Raw genomic sequence first — 20267 nt, 5'->3', positions numbered from 1 at the left:
TAAATTTTATTGCTGAATTTTCACTTGTCGATTTTTGAAAAATATTTTCTTTTTAAATGAATTATTTGTTACAAATATTAACATACATCTAGTTAACTCCACACATGCTGACCATGTTTTGAGTAATACGTTTAATATACACTGATCATTTTATAGTTTTGATTTTTCGATTTGCCTTCCTTCACCACGTCTTTTTGTCTTCGTGACATTTGTTCGTACTCAATTTATCAGTAGACAATATCATTTGGAATTTATGTCCTTTAAAAGTTCTCGAAATGATGTTCAAACTGGGCTTTTGTTCCGTTGCTGGCCTCAATACAACCTTGTTCTACACTCTTCGTTACACCTGGTGGCCCACAGCTAAATACACCCACCTTCCGGACCTGTGTCAAAAGGACAATTGTTGTGAGCCATTAATGAAGTCGATGTACGTTTCAATAAGTCAAATAACATTTTTCATGTAGCTACTAACACTTTATAGCTGTAGGACTTTAACAGTATATCAAATGTGAGAAAAAATTATGTAACCTAACACCCCACATAAAAAGAAAACATATGAATTAAGTGGTAACTTTGTTCCTCATGTTTGGGATTAGTTTTGTTTAATCACGCGTATAACATATGAATTTATTTAAATAGTGGTACAATAATCAATTTTCTTTTATATATAACTAAATGATACTAGCTGAAGTAAGCTAAAGTTAAATGATTAAATAAGTACACTTCCCAGTCGGTATTTCATCTTTCGCCTTCTAGATTAAACACTTTAGGACACAATCATCAATGCATAGTTCCAGAAGGACAACACAGGTGCGTGATGCAATTCTACTCTTATATATAAGTTGTCTTCCTTCGTCAATTGTGTGACAATGTCCAAAATATCAATGAATTAACACAATGTACAATACAACTTGATGTTGTTGACCCGAAGGTTCCATATTTGAATTACCTGTTGTAATTGTACCCGAGATTGCTTTATGTATACATATAATGTAAAAAATATGTTATTTCCGTGGTGATATATTTTTTCACTATATTCGAGGATGGATTAGAGTTGCAATACATAGATAAACAGAAAAATAAATATACTGAGAAAACTCTAGTCTGTTTCATGATTAACATGAAAAATACATCCTTTCACTTAAGCTTCTGATTAAACTGAGAAAATTTGAACAATCCTACAGTATAACCTTTACACGCCATAGCTTAGAAAACCATACACTTCCTCAGTTTGTTTTACAGTTTCAACAATAACTAAAAGAAGCATTTCAATATTACAGGGAAGTGACCTACCAAGGGATGAGCTTTTTGTACAGCTTCAAACATCTCGTTCAACTTGGGTCTTCCAAAATGAGTGTTAGCCTTCAGTCCGGTAAAAACACTGCAGCCCCCAGACAACTTTTGGAAATGTTCTTCGCAAATGTACTGAAAAGATATCATGAAATGTTATGGGTTTTTTTATTGAAATAGACTTACCTCGTGTGCGTCTTTTGTACAGCCCTATTAAACAAAACATAGATTTTCATGCATTTTAAAGAAGAACAATTTTAGTTTGTAAAGTTTTTAACACTACACAGGTCGGATAAGGAAGTCACGATTTATTTTTAAAATAAAACAAACTTACCAGCATGGACGTCCTGAGATCAAAGTTCTGGAAGAATTTGGTGATAAATATATCTATGGAAACAATGCCTTTCTTGTCAATCGCTTCCACTTCTCGAATTATGTCAAGGAGCCACTCGAAATGTCGCTGGCTTGCAGTTATCCACACAAAGTAAAGCTATGTTACAGAGAACAAGTATCAATACAATGCTGATCACACTTGGTAAACTATATACATGTAATTAAGTACTGTAAAGATAACCCATGGCATATCATATAGAATCATGGAATTAATCACCATCGCGATAGACATCAATGTCTTTAAGATTAAGTAAAGCATTATCTAGTAAAAAAAAATACCAAGAAAGTACTTAAATGTCAAAATGATCACAATCCAAGCTCATGTTCAATAAAACTAGGGCCAAATATGAACAAAAGAAAGATTTACAGGAAGTCTCATGAAAAAGTACTAAGAAAATAAGACCAGCTGTTAAGGATGAGTAAGCGTCTTCTTCATTGACAACATCATCCATAAACTACTCACACAACGGTGTATCTATTATACATTAGAAATCAGTTACGATTGAAGAACTGATTCAGGTACAGATCAGTTTACAGATCTAAATAGAGGCTAAACTCAGTGCAATGATAATCCGTTGTCTTATAAAAAATAAAGAGATGAAAAGTAAGAAAAGAATAAAGAGAATATAGTACGTTTGTTTGTATTAGGTTATTCTCGCGGGAATTATATTTTCGCTGTTTCAAGGGACATTAGATTGACAGTAAAAAAATTATCCACGAAAAAATAAGACACGTGTACTACCAGCGATATAATCTGTAATATAAAGAATCTGGACACGTCGATACCGTTACTAGACGACTAAGCCTGTCTTTTTATCTAACGATATATATGGTACATAATGCTTTCGTAAATAAACATAAATAGGTATTAATTACCGTTGAATCATACTTGTGTCAGAGACCATGAATTGCTTATATTATTTGCAGAAAGTGTATTAACATGTTCATATTCACACAGAATATTGATATTCTACCTTCTGGCATTTCATTCTGTAGGTGTTCCTCATCATAGCCATGTGTACAAAGTCTTTGAGGATAGAGGCATAGGGCGTGACGCCAATTCCTGCCCCAACGAGTACAGACACGTCATACTGGTACCAGTCCTGTTGGCCCGCCCCGTACGGCCCGTCAAGGTACAGCTGAAACACAAACAACCAATTTTTAACAGACTGATTACATCCGAAATCATTTTACCTAAATATAACAAATAAGAGTAACACGTACTTAACTATTTAAAACATAGATAAATAAATAAATTAGATAAATAAAAATCAAACCAAAAATTACTCAATATTTCTGAAAAATAAACATGCAATTGTATTTCGCATGATTCCATCTGGCACAATGATAATATAATTACACCAGAAATAGCATATTTAATACATGGAGGATATTCTTGAAATCATTGAGAAAATTACACCAACAAATATCTTACCTTCGGATAAGGACCGTCTTTGAGATTCTCTGGATCAAATGTCTGCCGTACATTCCATGTCCAGGGTCCCAGTGCCCTAATGTGTAGGGAAAGGGTATCCTCATGTGGAGCTGAGGTCAGTGTAAAGGGGTGATACTCGTTTCTGCCTTGTGACAGACAAGCAATCTTTACCCATTGTCCTGACTTGTACTCAAACTTAGACGGTCGCTTGAATTCCAGGTAGGTAATATCTACGGTGAAAGAAATCATTAGAATTGTATGTCATTTTGTCGTTAACCTTGTTGCAGTAACAAAATATAAGCGATGGTAATAATTCTTAACCAATGAAGAATAAGGTAGTATTTTTTTTCAAAATCAGTTGAATGAATTTAACCAGTTTGCATAAATTTTCACAAGATTAACCAATTATTTTCAAATACTAGATGCGTATTTTAAAGCACCAGTTTCAATCCCTGCCTTATACACCTGCTTGTATGTTATTAAACCTAAGTATCATTTTTGGCCACATGGTATCAAAATAATGCCTGTGATTTAGTCCCTGCCTTACTTTACGTTTTGTGACAAACTTAATGTATCTGTGGATCAACTGATTTTTATCAAATCAATATTAAAGATATAGTGATAAACGTCAACCAACCTGAATCAAGTTTCTCGGCCTTCATTACAGTTATCTCTGTCTTCTTTCGACTCAGACTGACGACTTTATCGATTGTAAACAAGATGGCAGGTAAGACGAAATACACATAGAAGAGAGGTTTTTGGACGATGAGGGATGAACCGTGAATGATAGTCAGGATATACAGTAAAGCGATTAACTTGTGGGTCAACCAGAATCCGTTGAATATAAGTTTTCTGGCTGTTTGTGTCGCAAACACGTATATGATACAAATGAGAATGACTAGTAATACTCCAGTAAAACCTGCAAGAAAAACATTTTGACGTTGATGATTTTATTTTAAATAAGTTCGTGATAAAGTAATGGATATTAAGAATATATAACCGAAATCTTGTAAACTTAAATGCTGGTTGCAAAATTTTCACAAAGTGTTGACCTACCAATTATGAGTTATAAAATAATTTGTTTTTAAATTCGGTCTCGGTTTTCGGGTATAGCCCATTGATGCTTCTAAAGAAAACCATCATTTCGTTTCGAATATCATATGTTATAAAAGGCCGCGTTTGTAAGAGAAAAATGGAAGCAGGAAGATAAGAAAATATAAAGATATCAAAGTATTTATATTTATTTTTTATTTTGGAAAAAGACAATACGAGCGAGCAAAATCCAAATTTTTTGCCCAAAGGAGAGATTTGCGTTTATTACAAACTCGATTTCGTAAACAATCACAATAATAATTTACCTGTCATATTTCCGAACATCCAGAATACGAAACCCAACTGGGTATCTGCTCTGTAAAGAAAATGTTATATGTTATTAGATATTTACAACTGAATGTAATGATATGTATATAATGAAATTGTTCATATAAAGCCAAGCCTTTAACTGCACAACACCAGCAACTTTGCGAAATCGAAATCAACAAGCATCTACAAACAATCAAAAATAGGCACGATAAGAATAAGAACTTAGAATGTACGGCTAGGATAAACCAAATAAGTATATGTTTATTATTCCCTTTTCTTCTCATATCATCCCATTAAAGGTCATCTCCCTTACCTGAGGACGATGGAATCAAAGATACACAGATGTCCGGTCGGTTGTGTGGCAAGATGGTAGAAATTGAAGCTGTAGCCCAATACATGGAGGCCTTTAAAACATGCAGTACAGTATCTTGTTAGTTAAATTCGAGCTAATAAGACAAAGTTTTACACTTCCAATTATTTTTGTAATCACATCGATTGAACAGCGTTGATAAATGTTTTACTAACGTACAGAAAGACAAGAGACCTCTACAGACTTTACTGACCTCTTGGCGCCAAGAACAAAATATTAGTTAAATGATATGAAATTGTTCCTTAACCGATATAGCTGAAAAGATTGCCCTTTTCTGTGCCTGTAAAGAGTTCAAGATTTTGATTGAAACGACGTCTTTTTTTGAAAATGTAAAGATACAACGAAGTAACACACGCAATCAGAGGAAAACCTCACCCGTGAAGAACAGTGCTGTCCATGCCACGACTTTGTGGAAAGCCACGTGCGAGTCAAAAGGAACATACAAATTGAGGAAAGTTCCGCGTAGCCACGTGATCATGTTTCGACACATGGTCAATAGCAACAGACTAAACGTAAAGGACATCCCTGCTGCTGCTCCTCTTGTAACGCTGATTCCATAACTCATCAGGGCTCTCAAACCACTATGTTCACGTTCAACGGTGTAGTCTACAATGTGAACAAAAAAACTGTATATCTTTATTTAATAATAATTTTTTCACACAAAGTTTCTGGTAAAGTATGGCAAGACAGTAAACCTCAGGTATAAAGGAAATAAGAATTGGTATTACTTAAAGAAGTATACACATGGACATTTTATATAAAAGAGGCAAATTCAGCTTTCTAAAGTTGAATGTATCGGTAAGTTGAATCAAATCAAGACAAATATTACCATACAGTAATATAGTTGAAAATGCCTGAATAGGCGATGCTGTTTAAACACGAAGAACTGTCAACTTTCATACAAGTAATGGAATCGAGTTTTCTTTGCCGCATTGTTTGTATATTATTGTAAATCGATATATAATTGCTGTTTATGATTATATTCTTCATTTTTATTAAATATGAAATTAACTGAATGTAAGCACATCCAATGCCTGAGTTGTTTCCCTTTCACTGCGACTCATAAAGACACGCCTATCGAAAATGACAGATAATATTTCTAAACGCATGAAAATATTACAGTTCTTTTTATTTAAGCAAGGTTCTTGTTTGCTTCCATTGTTTGTTAACAATACTAATTTAAATCAACGTCTAGAAATACTTACAATAAAACCTTTCAGCAAATAGTCCCCAGCATATACCATAAAACAATACAAGAAAGAATATATTCTGCCTGTTGTTTTCTATAAAATGTTTCAGGTTCTTGATCCTAGCTTTAACTGGATGGTATTTTTCCCTGGTGGCCTCGAAGCGTGTTCGGAGTTCTGTCGGAAAGTTGGCTATAAGAGAGTTGCTACTGGAATTCTTTGTTAAGCCCTCATCAATACTGCCACTGCTCCTCCGATGGGTGTCCAAACCAATGGCTGATTTTCGTCTCGTATCCATGCTAGATATTACCATAAACACCATGCATTGTACTTTGTAATACACTTAGTCGTGGTCCGAGAAAGAGCATTACATAGAATTATTTAATCAATCGTACACATGCTAAACGTAAATTAGCTTTGTATTATACCAGTAGCGTCATATTTTGTCATTATAATTATTATTTCACAAACTTGTTATGGTCGTATAAGGTATTACCATATTTCAGAATGTAATCGATTGCGAAAAGTTTTTAATGGAAACTCTACCATACCATATTCGTTATCAAGAAGTTTACATTTACAACGATATATATAGTAAAAGAATTAGGAACTTCCTAACATCAAACAGAGACATACCTTTTACGGATATCCTGGGGTGTTGGGTAACAGTTTTTTCTCCCTACACCAAATAATATCAATACATTATTTTTCAGATAATTATTAGTATAATTCTAACACATCATTCAGTTGAACATGTCTTATTTTTGTTGTTATATAATACATATTGCAAAAAAACATTACATACTTCAAATGAGCAGTTGCTAAGATATTCACTGCGAACAAGGCACCAGTGACATGTATTTTCAATTAACGAAATATCTACAAGATTTGTACACAATGAGTACATAAGAACGACCTATACAATGGTACAATATCAGTTCATTTTATACAACAGTAGTAATGATTAATAGATGCCTCAGGAGTTTAATAACATAAACCTACTGTGGTAGACTAATTTTTTCAATGTTTCTATCTTTCAGGAAATCAATGCATCACCAAAGCATACAACACAGTAAAACATCAGTGGTTCTGACTCTTGCTAGACATTATGTTTAACACTCGATGAAAACAGAAATCATCAAATTATTAATGTTTTTGTCCATGTAAAAAATAATCTCACATGGTTATCTCCCTTTTTATTGTTTCTTGTGTCATTACAGATAGTATAGATAAAGAGCACGAAACTAATTTCCTACATGTTGTTTCATTGTGTTTGGAGGTTAAGGTATAAAGTACATATGAAAAAGTATCAAGTGCAGTTTCAATAGAAACAATAAATAAATACCTTTCCATTCTAATCCTCCATTCCAGATTTTGTCCATCTGAGGAGAAAGAATTTGACAAAAGTCGTCGAAGTTGAAGCTAGATTGTTCTTGTAAACCATTTTGACTGCACATCGACTCGACCAGACTGATGACTTCTTCTTTTCCTAGGTTGCTATTTGCCATCTCCAACAGTGAGCTGATTTTAAAAAATGAGATGTAATCTTTTGGTAAATATTTCGGAAATTTCAATGTCACAAATCTCATATAACGTGTTAATAAATAGCGACTCACATACCATGTCCAGTATCCAATATGTGTAAAATATAACGAAAATCTCTTACTTGAACATTTTGATGAGCGCAGCTTTGTCCAGGGACCCAGAGGAGTCGGTGTCAAACATACGGAATACCAGTTGTAATTTATCTTGGCAGGACCCTAAATGTTAAATAACGGTGTTATTATCCAAACCAAATTATTTGACTGGTCTAAATAAAAGAGTGGATTTGATTGCTACTTTAAAGACGCTATGCACCATAATTTCATTCATTTATACACATTTAATTTTTCTATGTCCATTATATCAAGAACGACAGCGAAGATATATTTACAATAATTTATGATGTCAGATGATAAAAAAAAAATCCCTGAGTAATATAATAAGACAACAAAAAACCAATTTAAATGATTATTTCAATGGTAATCCCGTCTTGAGGTGTCATGAATGTTATTGAATACTGTGATAGGTGAATATGGCCTGCCCTTATGAGATAAAGTTTCTTTGGTTCAGTTCTGCGTTTGATATGTGAATTTACTGATGCAAAATGAGTTTCAGTGGTGATTCCATGTTAAAAATATATGTATACTACCTTTTAGAATTGTGTACACAAGTACAGTCTATTCAAATTAATTGATTTACATATGTATAACAAATACGCCTCCATTCATATTCATAAGCATGGATTGTACACAATGTTGACAGGCCATATTAATGAATAAAATCTTACATTCATCATACCTTTAGAAAATAGGACAACTGCGGTAAGAAAGTCTCTGTAGGAGATATAGCCATTTCTGTCAGAGTCCAACAAACTGAACATGTTTTCGACAAAATCAGATCTTGGCTTGATACCAAGGGCGTGTGCAAATTCTTCCTGGTTAAAATGAAGAAGCATATCTTTGGTAACAAGAAAAAGAGAAAGAAAAAGTTTTTATGAATGAATATGAAATCGTAAGTGCTGAGAATAGTGCCATTAACGACGAGCAGCTTCAGTACAAAGTGTAGAGTTTCTAATATATGTCGATTATCTGTTAACTGGTAATATATTATTAATCTTACCATCATAACCAAAACATATGAAGATAGTATAACGTATTAGAGCGTTAAGGAGATACCTTTGATAATTCTATTTCCAATATTTCTGCAGCTGTCTGGGTAGATTCACTCTCACTGTCTTCAAGGTCTGGATCATAATCCATTTGGAAGGCCTAGTGATAATAAAATAGAATAAAAAATATTAATGTTTATTGGATTATTTTTTATCTTTCTTTCACAAACAATATTTTGTTAAACTCTAATGCATTCTATGATTACCAATGTTCTTTCTAACACCTGTCAGTAGAACATCATTATGTCGAATACATTTTTATCACAGCAGGGTACATGTATTTTATTCAGTAGTCAGTAACCAAGAAGATATTCTGACGACTGATGTACATACAAATCTAAAAGGTTTATGGCGTATCAATTATAATTCTTCCTCGTTAAGATATATATTTTATATTACATACGGAAAATTAACACTATTGATTAAAGATACAACCTCTGAGAAAACAGTTTTAAAGAATTTCTCCAACACCGCGTTCCTCTTGACTTGGGTGAAGGTGTTGATATGGATATGCTTAATCTTGGCCTCGTGTATGATGGCTTGACGACTGTCTTTCTCCAGAAGAGCGCAAAGAGCGTTTTCGAACAAACTACGCTGTGTGAATGTTTGAAATTGTAAACACTGCAATGAGAACGAGGTAAAATGTATTTTACGACGAAGGTGTTTTTCACTCGTGCCCAATCGTGCAACTGAATCATTTATCAAACCACTCTGCTGAGAAATATTAACGGCTGCGTTCAACAGAGCCATTCAGTTGTCTTAAAATAAAACTTAACTTGTTGAAAGAATTAAGTATTATTGTTCAATTCATGGACATATTGGTTGTAATTCTATCATTAGATGCCTTGTATATATCTAGTGCAAATGCAATTTAAAACTTGTATCCGTCATCCATCTTGAAATTTCAGTGAAATACAACAAAAACAATAATAATACGAAAACATATCAACAGCAACCGAAGACTTTCCATTTTAGCGTGTCAAATGTAAAACAAATCTTACCATGTCATATTCTTTCGGAACTTTAATCATCAACGTTGTCCGCCCCTTGTTTGTACTATTGTAGATTTCTACGTCAGAAGAGTGACCGAGGCCTAATGTCCGGAGTCTTGTGCCGCGACTGTTCGTCAACTCTACTGTGCATTTTTGTTTGAGTTTCACAATCACGGGACGTGTTGACAACTTTTCTCCCAGCCACTCAAAGGCCTTAAACGACTGCATTTCTACAAAAGCAATATAGAATACGCTTGATGATGAAGCTCTGGGTGGAAAGGAAATAAAGAATGAAGAACGACTCACACAATATTTGAGATAATGCAGCACAAAACACCGTAATATGTCGTAAGGTGTGTGGTTTATTGATTGATTGATTTAGATGTTATACAGCCAGGTTATGTGACTCCAATCCACTATTCAGTCAATAAATCAACTTTACACATTACATTTATGAAAAAAGTCTTCCGCATGCAAGTATCCTATTTAAATCACTGCAAATTCGTAACAATCTTCCTCATTGCCACTGATCCGATTTCAGAAACCAGCATATATCAAAAATTACCTTCCGAATTTGATTCGGCATCTTTCGCCTGTCTGCTCATTTGTTGACGTCTTACGTGCTTGCTGTGTCTCCATGTCCGACATCTAGCAGCAATGTAAGCTGACAGCACGCATACTACAACGTTATAAGGCAAAGAGTTTTCTATCTAACGAAAGGTAAAAAGAAAAGATAAACAAAAAAAGGGAAGGAAAACATCAAAATATAATCCATACATCTGTGCCAGGTACTAAGGTACATGTATGTTCGTTAACAGTCTAGACAACAAGATCTTCGTTATGTTTTGATATTAAGTCAGAGACACGGAATGGAGTGGAGATATGAATTAAAGTTTTTATCTTAATAAGTCTATTAGGCATATGAATGGGATGTCATGTTTTCAACTTCAAAGACTTACTCAGTGGTATTAATCCGAAGCATGACCAAATAATGATAAAACTGATTTCACTCCCGGCAAAGTAGTCGTATCCTTGATGTCCTTTACACTCATCTATCATATCGATAGTGACAAACACAGGAGGACAGACGGACGCTGTAATGTAATGGTAACATCATAAACAATAGGAGTGACCTTACAAGTGTGGACAGACGGGTATGTGATATAATAACACCATGTTTTGGGGGTATATCTTATACATGAGGACGGATGGATGCAGTTATAAGACATCCTATTCAGAGGTATAGAGCTTACACAATATACAAGAAGAAATATCTTACAGATGAGGACAGACGGACGCTGTTATAAAATATCATATACAGGGAGAGATCTGATACCGGAGGACAGACGGATGTTGTAATGTAACGGTTACATAATTTACAGGGGGATAAATCTTACACAGAAGGACAGACTGTCGCTGTGATGAAACATCACATACAGAGGGAGAAATATTCCACAGAACATACGCAGTAATATAATGGTAACACCATATTCTGGGTGATACATCTTACACATTAGGACATACGGACGCAGTAATATAATGGTAACACCATATCCAAGGAGATTCATCTTACACAAAAGGACAGACGGACACAGTGTTATAATGGTAATATCATATACAAAAGGATATATCTTACACAGGACAGACAGATGCTGTCGCACGATGTAATCTGATGATACCAACATCTACATAAGGACATACGGACGGTGACATGTTATTAACATACACAAACAACACATATAACAGGATAGACGTAATACATTCCATATTTATGTCTGAAACAACTAAAATCAAGTCGAAAATATTTTATTGTATTTCAGTTGTTATAATCTGACTTAGTATCTGCTTAAGAGACAATCGATAAACAGTTTATTACTTTCTTACTGAATATCTTATGGGTGTTTTATAGAAAACATAGTGATAAAGCTGTTTCAAGATAACTAAAATAATGTGTTTGCGTGATATAAATCATAATGTTCATGAAGACAATTGCTTTCTGAAGACAGAAAAGCATTTCTACAATCGTAATATAATAGAATTTGACAAAAATACATACCATTCACATTGAAAACGTCCTTTTGTAGGTCATCTTCGTTTATTTCTGTTGATTTCACAATGACATCATAGAGTGTTATTTTCCTGATTTCCTCTATTTCCTCTGGTTTGAATAGCCTACAAGACGGAGATGTAAAACCTCTGAAACATATCTTCTTCTGAACACTACTGAAGCCAACCTAATACTAGTAATATTTTACCTCTAAACAATCAATGTCAGATTTCCAGAAGTAGGAAACTGGTAAAAACACAAGTATTGTTGTGTCAGCTTAATGCAATTTTATATCTATTGTTTTACTGCGATATTAATGAATTATTGTTGTTTTTTTAACTTAACTACCAGTGTGTTCTCCATGGTTATCTGATATAATCGCCATATATTCACAGTTCTTGTGTTTATTAGAGGTAAATAAATCGCAGCATTTGCAGTGCCTTACTTTGATTGCTTATTCTCGAACCAAAAGCGGTCTCCGTCCCTGATCCTTGTGAACTGGTCAACGAGAATGGACGTGAACATTGGACCTGGTCCATCCAGTGTTGTCTCTAACATACCTCCAACGAAGGGGTCTATGGTATTTATGTCGCCATATAATTTCATCAATGTCTCGAACACCTGAAATTTTGTATTTGTATTTTCATTATTTTTATTGATATCAAAACAATTTCTTTATATCTCTTCATCACGTTTTTCCATTCGTCGATCTTATAACTTGAGTAACTCTACAGATGTCGTCATAAACTAGTCGAACAATGTGCATTTTCATCATTCGATCTTATGAATAAACAGCGGGTTCCAATCTAAACTAAATTGGCACATACGTTTACATCTACGATTCTGCTAAAACATCAAATACTTTTTTACTGCTATCAAGTATCTATAAAATTCAGTCTAAAATCATAAACATAAATGCCCATATATACATTTTGTTCAAATCCTCCTTTAAGGTAGAAGAAACAATTATGTATATTAACCTCGGGATTTGTGCTATTGAGTGCGGGATTGATATCTCCCCATTCCGTTATTTGTTGCAGTCCCAGCTCCTTTCGAACGGTGTTGTAGTCCGGTAGACCGTAATCACGTCCTCTCATAATTGTCTGCGCCACATGGTCCTGACGTGAAAAATGCAGGGGTCCAAACCATTTACCTATAATTCATATAACACATTGTACAGAATTCCATCATAAGTATGAGCAATGATCAAGTAAAATAAAACTTTCGTTTTCATAAAAATGTTTAGTAACGGAACTTTTGACAAACTGCTAACATGGAAATTAATCAATTAAACAATATTTTTCATTAAATCATTTGTCAAGATTATAAAACATATGTTGAGTCACGGATATTAGCTACAGAAAATATAGAACGAATAACACTCACTACATACAGAAACACATCAGTCAGGTACAAACAGCAAAGCTAAGACAACACAAATAGACATGGCAAACAAGACACTGTCACATGTATATGAGCTGTTTAGGGACTTAGACGATTCTACATCTGCTCATTATACTTATATAAATAAATTTTACAAATGAGAGCAACCCATAATGTAAACAATCACCGAAACAAAATTACTCCTGCATCAACAGGCAAACAATTATAAATCAAATATCAGAACAAATATTTCGTTTTATTATATCATGTTATATAATAACGATAATAACTTTGTATATCTTCTATGATTTTAATGTCCTCCCGTTCACACAGTTGATTAGCAAGGCCGAGTAGAGTGTCTTCTACACCATCTTCACGTTCATTAAGAATATTCTGTAACACAAACTAAAACACATCATTTATATGCATATTTTCGACAGTTCAAATTAATGTTTAAAATCCGTTACAAACGTTTCCTGTTTTGTTGTGGTGATACGATATCATAATTTCAAGAATATTTATATGAATTTTCAACGACATTTTATTTATTGCAACACGAACCTGTGATCCGAAGTAGGTATTACAGAGACGCAGAGCACTGCGGACGAAATCAGTGTCGTTATGATCACAGCTGTCCATTTCACTGTTAGAAGAAGAGTTAAATGTAAGTTATATTTCACAATTCGTATGTATTCTATTTGGGGTATATAAGAGTGTATTATTGTCATGTTTATTTCGTAACCAAAACTAAAATCATGCTAAGAATGTTTTGTTGATGTTGCTTTTCCTAACACATTCTTAATAGAAATACAACAAAATTTGGAAAGTAAAAACCGAATCATGACTTACAGCCTTTAATCCATTTAAGTCATACAATGATATTGAAAGAAGTACAATTCTGGTTAGAATTGTTACAACGTTTTGACGGAGTACGTACCGCTGATAAATTGCCGCAGGTATCAACGTCAAAAGATATCGAAGTGCCACAGCATCAAACACTGCGGTTATACCCGGTTCTGTGGAAGCCTTATATCCTGTAATTTAAAAATACTAAATGTACTTTTATACCCAATTCTGTGGACGCCTTATGTCCTGTAATTAAATAAAATCATAAAGTAAAATGTTACTTTTTATACTCGGTTCTATGGACGCTTTATATCCTGCAATTTAATAACATCAAAAAGTAACATGTTACTTTTATACCCGGTTCTGTGGACGCATTGCATCCATCAGTATGAAATTATCAAAATGAAACACCACTTTTACACTTGGTTTTGTTGATTCTTTTTATACCGTAGTACTAAAATACTACTTTTATACCCAGTTCTGCTCATGTACCAAGATATCATTAATACAATATATATTCAATATCATTCTCAAAGTTTGTTCTTTTAGTCGAAATTTTTATCTAAAATGTAGTCATACTTTTATTGATAATTGACGTGTGGTTTACCTTCATATGGCGGTAACTTTGCTTTCATAAGCTTCGGTAACCACTCATAGACAATGATATTCTGAAAAAACAATTAAAGCTCGTGACACACAGACAAAAATCATGATATTCCAACACGAAGATCATATATCAAAACTTTACCCATAGTAATACAAACAGTACGTGGAATGAAGAAGTCATGTTAAGAAAAGGACTTACATTGTATTAATATCGACTACAAACACATCAAGGCCAAAGAAACTTTAAAAACTGTCGCATCACGTATTGTAAAACGTGTTCATTTACAAATGCCTACGTTGTATATAATCTGGTAATATTTTATTACATTTTTCACATTTTGATTTAAATGTCACGAAAAGTTCGGATCACGGCTGACAACGATGAATAAACTATTTTGTGTCTAAATAATTAATAGCAATATCTGTCACTATCGCCAAAATATTGAATTTCCTAAGTGGTCAAAACTACAATGATGGTATAACTTACCTGTAACGTGGCAATCACCCATTTTCTTGATTTTGCAAAAATATCAGCAGGTGCGAGGTTTTCATGGTTTTCTCGAGTAAACTTTAAAGCTAGAATGTTATGCCATCTATGAAATAGCACCCCAAGGGAGAGAACGGCGGGATTCTCATGGACATGTTTATCACCTAGCTCTGAGAGCAAAGAAAAGTTTTATATTAACATAATTTTTATGTACATTGGTCGATCTGTACTGATATTTTTTATCATTATGGTATCGTTATAGATACATATATTCAATGAAATTTACGTTGTGTTTTTCTAGTCAACATTTTGTACTCCTTATTTCCACAGCGAAATAATGAAATGAGAGTGTATGATACATTCCTTATTCTGAAATTACTTTGAATGCAAATTGTTGTTGTAACGTTTTGGATGAGACATTACTAATTGCAATATTTAGAATATATGTTTTATGTCTCCTTGATGTACACACTAAATTTCACTGATAACAACAAGTTTCTTGGAAAAGGTGTAATGTTTACTTACTCCATAGTGTCAGGGGGTTATCTATCTTGTGATGAACGGATGGATATGCCTTGTACGGCACTCCAATATCATTGTCTTCCGGAAATTTTTGCCATTTATCACCAGATGCTAGAAAAGCTGTTTTTTCTTTACGAAGAAATGAAGCCCGTACTGTATTGGTTCCGTATACAAAGCCTGCGTCTATGAAGCTTGTGGCAGCATTTATCTATAATGTAAATATTGTTGTTTCAACCCCAAGTCTTTCTACAGAAAAAGCTTTTAAGTATTCCATTAAAAAGTCGTTTATTGCCTCTTGGCTAGACGTTGACCTTGACACAGTGCTATCAAGCAGTTGTCACCTTATAAGTTGTCGTCTGTGGAAAAGGTCGTTGTGATGTAATAAGAATTCCTCAGGAATTATAATACAATGACCTTATAATACAATAGCGTAAAGTGTATTAGCTTGGCTAACATTACAGAGTAAAGGTATCCCATTCAAACTGTCAGCAGATGTATAAATCAGTATATAGTAAAGGAGATTGTGGTAACTGAAGTATTGCTGATTGAGGTTTTCCGGTTATTTTGAAGAAATCATAATTTATCTAAAGACCACCTGCTAAAGCAAAAATATTAAACATGTCGGAATTTTACTTTTGCATGTTCTTACACAGACTCTATATGTTATAGTGCTTGGAAGTTATCGGAACCTTATCAAAAGGCCACCTGCTATAGTGTGGTTATTTTGTAGCCTTATGAAGAGGACACGTGCAATAGGGGACCACATTTGAACTTTTTTGAAGTAAGCGGAACCTTATCTAAAGTCCGCCTGCACAAAGAGTTTGTAGAACACTGACGTTGGCGTACTCTTAAGACCACCTATTTTATAATTATTATTTTGAAGTCATGTTATAATAAAAGGTCATCTGCTGCATGTACAGGAACTCAATTTCTGGACTTCATTTATGCAGTGTAAAGTTTCAGGGTTGACCAAGTCGTTTAAACATAAGTAACTCTTATGATCTTTTGATAGATGTCTCTATTAGTATTTTATTAAGTGTGTAACCGCAATTTCTCAACCGTTGGAGTAAGGAGTCAGCCTTTAGTGTAGGCGAATCTTACCTGTTAACCAGGATATCTAGAGATCGCTTATAAAAATACGTCATGTAACCTACCCGTTGACCAGAACATTTTGTCTGTCTATTCATTGGTCAATTACAACAATGCATATATAGTTATCATTGGCGCAAAATATTTAGAACTAGACTATCCTGTTTCCTGGTCAATTAGTTGTTTTGTTCCCAATGAAAGCAATTCCTACCTGTGACGGGAGGGGAGATGTACGTGTCTACACGCGATAAGTAGGTCATACCCTTTAGCTGGAGGGTCAAAGTCAGTACTAAATTTAAGTCAATTATATTTATTCATTTGTGAAAGGAAAAGGAAGATATTGCTTATCTACTTAATCATACTTATGACAAGGAGAGGTAAGTATCACCATCTACTACAAATAAATCATACCTGCTGACGGGGGGAGTTAGGGGTCTGACCACTCTTTTTATCATATGCTGCTCTTTCATAAGGCATAGATACCGTCCCGGAACAAGTGGGATCGTAATCCGGGTCACACCTTGGTACAGGGATGGACAAGAGTTCTACTGGACAGGTCGTTTCGTCAACATCCGTGAGTTCAAAGTCCACCAGTTGGCCTTGATGTTTTAATAGACAAAAATAAAGATTTTCTGTTTATATAGTATTACCTAGCAGGGTTTACAAGCAATACATTAAAAAATACGTTGATATTTTAGTTCCTATTGTAAAAGCTAATGCATCATATGAAAATCTGGTATTTATGTACTTCTTATACTTAAGATGATTTTTAAGAGTGATATATGTAATCGTACCGTAAACTTTTTTTAAAAGAAATAAAACGCTTACTTCTGACTTTACTTACCAAAGAACGCGAAGAGTGCTGATCTGTTATGGTATGAACCCCCGGAGCTAATAGACATATTCTGTCTGAACAGTGCATTACTGATTTCTCTGGCACTCGGGAGTCCATTGTTGGGAGCTTGGTAAGTGAAATCTGTATATGCCGTTGTAATATTGTGCAGTAGGGGCTCACCTGAATTCAATCATTTATTTTGTAATTCAGTGTAATAAAATATTATGCAATTTTTCTTTGTCGCAAAATTGGATTCACATGTATTACTAGTATCAACATGCTTTTAAACCCGTGTTATGTATATGTAATTTATGTAATTTCTATAAGACAGATAAAGCATTCAATATTATTTTTGATATCGTAACCCTGAGCAGGTTTTGTTAGAGTCGTTTTAGTATGTTTTTATTACCTGCTCCGCCCCAGTTTATATGAGCAAAGTTGTTGTACCAGCCATCAACTCTCTGAACTACTGAACTCTCTGTAACATTAAATATACAAATGTTATCAATCGCTTACAGAACAGCACATTGAAAACCCATTAATATCATATACATTTAATGTTTAACTGACTTTTTCAACACGTAATAGAATCAGATTGTCATTACAGAGGTACGGTATAACTGATAGTATTACTGAATCGTTCAAGTCCGTTAAACAAAATGTTAGTATATGATGGTAAGATTATTCTACTCTTATAGTTATTACAGGTTACTCTTTAATGCTGAGTGGGGTAGAACTGTACATCTAGGAAACAAAGTAGGCAGGGGCTAGGGAGAGGAAATGTGTATGTCTAAGAAACAAACGGTAGGTAAGGGCGGGGAGAGAGGTAGGTTTAAAATGTAGGAAACAATCAATAGGTAAGGGCGGGAGAGAGAAGTGTTGTACATCTAGGAATCAAACAGTAGGTAGGGTGTGAGAGGGAGGAGAGGTATAGATCTAGGAAACAAGCAATAGGTAGGGGTGAGGGGGAGAAGAGAGGTGTACATCAGAAAAACAAACATTAGGCGGGGATTAGACGGGTTGTACATCTATGTAGGTAGGGACAGGACAGGGAAGAGAAATGTATATCTTAAAATCAAACATAAGGCAGTGGCAGGGTAGAGGAGGGCTGCCTATTTAGAAAACAAACGGTAGGTAGGGGCAGGGGAGGGAACGAAAGAAATGTATATCTTAAAAAACAAACAAAAGCCAGTTGGTTGGGTAGAGGAGGCTGAAAACAACTTGTAGGTAGGGTAGGGAGGGGAGGTGAATTATATATCTGGGAAACAAATGGTAGGTAGGGTTGTAGTAGGGAAGTATTATACACATGGGGAAGACTTGGTGATGATTTTGTTAGGAGTGGTTGGTTTATTTTTAATGAGAAAGTAGGATTGGGGTTTGGTAAGAAAAAAACAAATAAAAAGCAGAAAATTAATTCTTGTGGATACGACCCCTGAAGGGTAAGTCAGGTGTCAGGTTTGGTAGGAAGTAAGAAAGAGATATATTAGTTGTGAAACAATAAGTGATTATTGTGTAGAGGTAAAAATGACGATAGTAAGTGATGGAGAGGTAAGCCATTAGCAGTAGTATTGGCAGCATGGGAAGGTGTTGGAGATGATCACAGCCTATAGAAACAACATCTCTTCAGATCAAGATCAAATATAGTATGAAATACAATATCATAACAGAATAAATGCTAATATTAGATTAATTATGGGTCACAAAACGTCATCAATGTATAAAACCCTCATTATAATAGTATGAATATGACACCAGCGATAGAAAGCTTGAAATAACACACTTACCTTCGTGATGCAAGTGGCTCTCGCACAGGAGAAAACACAGCAGTAACAAGTAAATATTCATCGTTTTAAGGTCGTCTGTTTTGTTTTCCTGTTTTAAGATATATGTAGAGTCTGAAGCGTGCGTTTACATGTTGTCAGTTGTAGATGGTAACACCGAATGTGCTCCTGTCCTGGTATGCTGGTTGTTATAACAGTCACAATGCGGATACGATCTTGACGCACTCGGACTTCACCTGAAAATAATACAGACGCGGGGCTCGTCATACAGGTAAGTTATACAGGTAAGGTCTATAGATATATATTGAATATCCGCATACTTAGACCATGCCGACATAGGTGTGATTATAAATTTATGATTGACAGCGAGGATCACCTAATAATTATACCTTACTGATGCGATTTCAGTATTTTTGTATTTTTCTTTTTAGTATTGTGTTTCTATATAGTACTCTAAGCTTCGGTTTTATTATAAAATAATTAATACAAATTATGATAACATTGATTTCTTAATATTAATAAATTATTATGTCGTTTCAGCGGAGAACAATTCAGTGAGATGAATAGTGTGGAATTCAACACTATCATCCGATAGATAATGAATATACCTACATTCCGTCATTAACGTCTGTGATTCGTGTTAGCGTCACACACCTTTGTTTTATCTTGTAGGTGTTGGCTATTTATAAATGGTCATATCGTATTTACAAACACGGATATTGACATGTGTGGATCATAAATTTATAAATCACGCATTATCATAAAGAATATGTTTTTCATTGTCGTTTTGTTTATGTTATTTTTCTCTTGGGAACATAAAGTAACATTTATTATATTGTTTGCAAGGCTCTGTGTTAAAGCCTCAGAACTATCAGGGATCAGAATTATATTTACTTCAAATCAAACGCTAATTATACGTTAATGTTTTCCAC

The 20267-nt window shown here is 34.3% G+C and overlaps 1 protein-coding gene across 1 annotated transcript; it reads right to left on the bottom strand.

The window, feature by feature from the left end:
* Positions 1–260: 260 nt before the first annotated feature.
* On the bottom strand, positions 261–19399 carry LOC132548259 (dual oxidase 1-like). Its single transcript, XM_060212106.1, has 32 exons — positions 19335–19399; positions 17964–18028; positions 17564–17734; positions 17131–17318; positions 15634–15838; positions 15109–15278; positions 14623–14683; positions 14107–14203; positions 13731–13812; positions 13460–13562; positions 12767–12939; positions 12232–12407; positions 11796–11911; positions 10699–10833; positions 10305–10418; positions 9749–9969; positions 9183–9368; positions 8755–8847; positions 8378–8513; positions 7704–7797; positions 7383–7558; positions 6674–6716; positions 6056–6336; positions 5226–5456; positions 4794–4884; positions 4477–4526; positions 3756–4037; positions 3119–3348; positions 2658–2822; positions 1625–1780; positions 1294–1425; positions 261–383 (listed from the first exon to the last, which is right to left on the bottom strand). Exons 1-32 carry the CDS (start codon positions 19397–19399, stop codon positions 261–263), a joined length of 4611 nt encoding a protein of 1536 aa, XP_060068089.1.
* Positions 19400–20267: the final 868 nt, after the last annotated feature.

The sequence above is a fragment of the Ylistrum balloti genome, unplaced genomic scaffold (genome assembly GCF_031769215.1).
Source record: "Ylistrum balloti isolate Yb309-2 unplaced genomic scaffold, AGI_CSIRO_Ybal_v1 Utg370006, whole genome shotgun sequence".
In the NCBI taxonomy this organism is placed as follows: Eukaryota; Metazoa; Mollusca; class Bivalvia; order Pectinida; family Pectinidae; genus Ylistrum; species Ylistrum balloti.
The sequence above is the reverse complement of the archived record's forward strand: the minus strand, read 5'-3'. Positions and strand labels throughout refer to the sequence as shown.

What these genes read in the sequence shown, in the direction of transcription:
- LOC132548259 (XM_060212106.1), bottom strand. Translation starts at nt 19,399, where the DNA reads ATGAATATTTACTTGTTACTGCTGTGTTTTCTCCTGTGCGAGAGCCAC. An exon ending in CCTGCGGCAATTTATCAGCG is followed by an intron (nt 13,813 to 14,106) that starts GTACGTACTCCG and finishes TTCTTCTAACAG; the next exon opens with TGAAATGGACAGCTGTGATC. An exon ending in AATCATAGAAGATATACAAA is followed by an intron (nt 12,940 to 13,459) that starts GTTATTATCGTT and finishes TATGAATTATAG; the next exon opens with GTAAATGGTTTGGACCCCTG.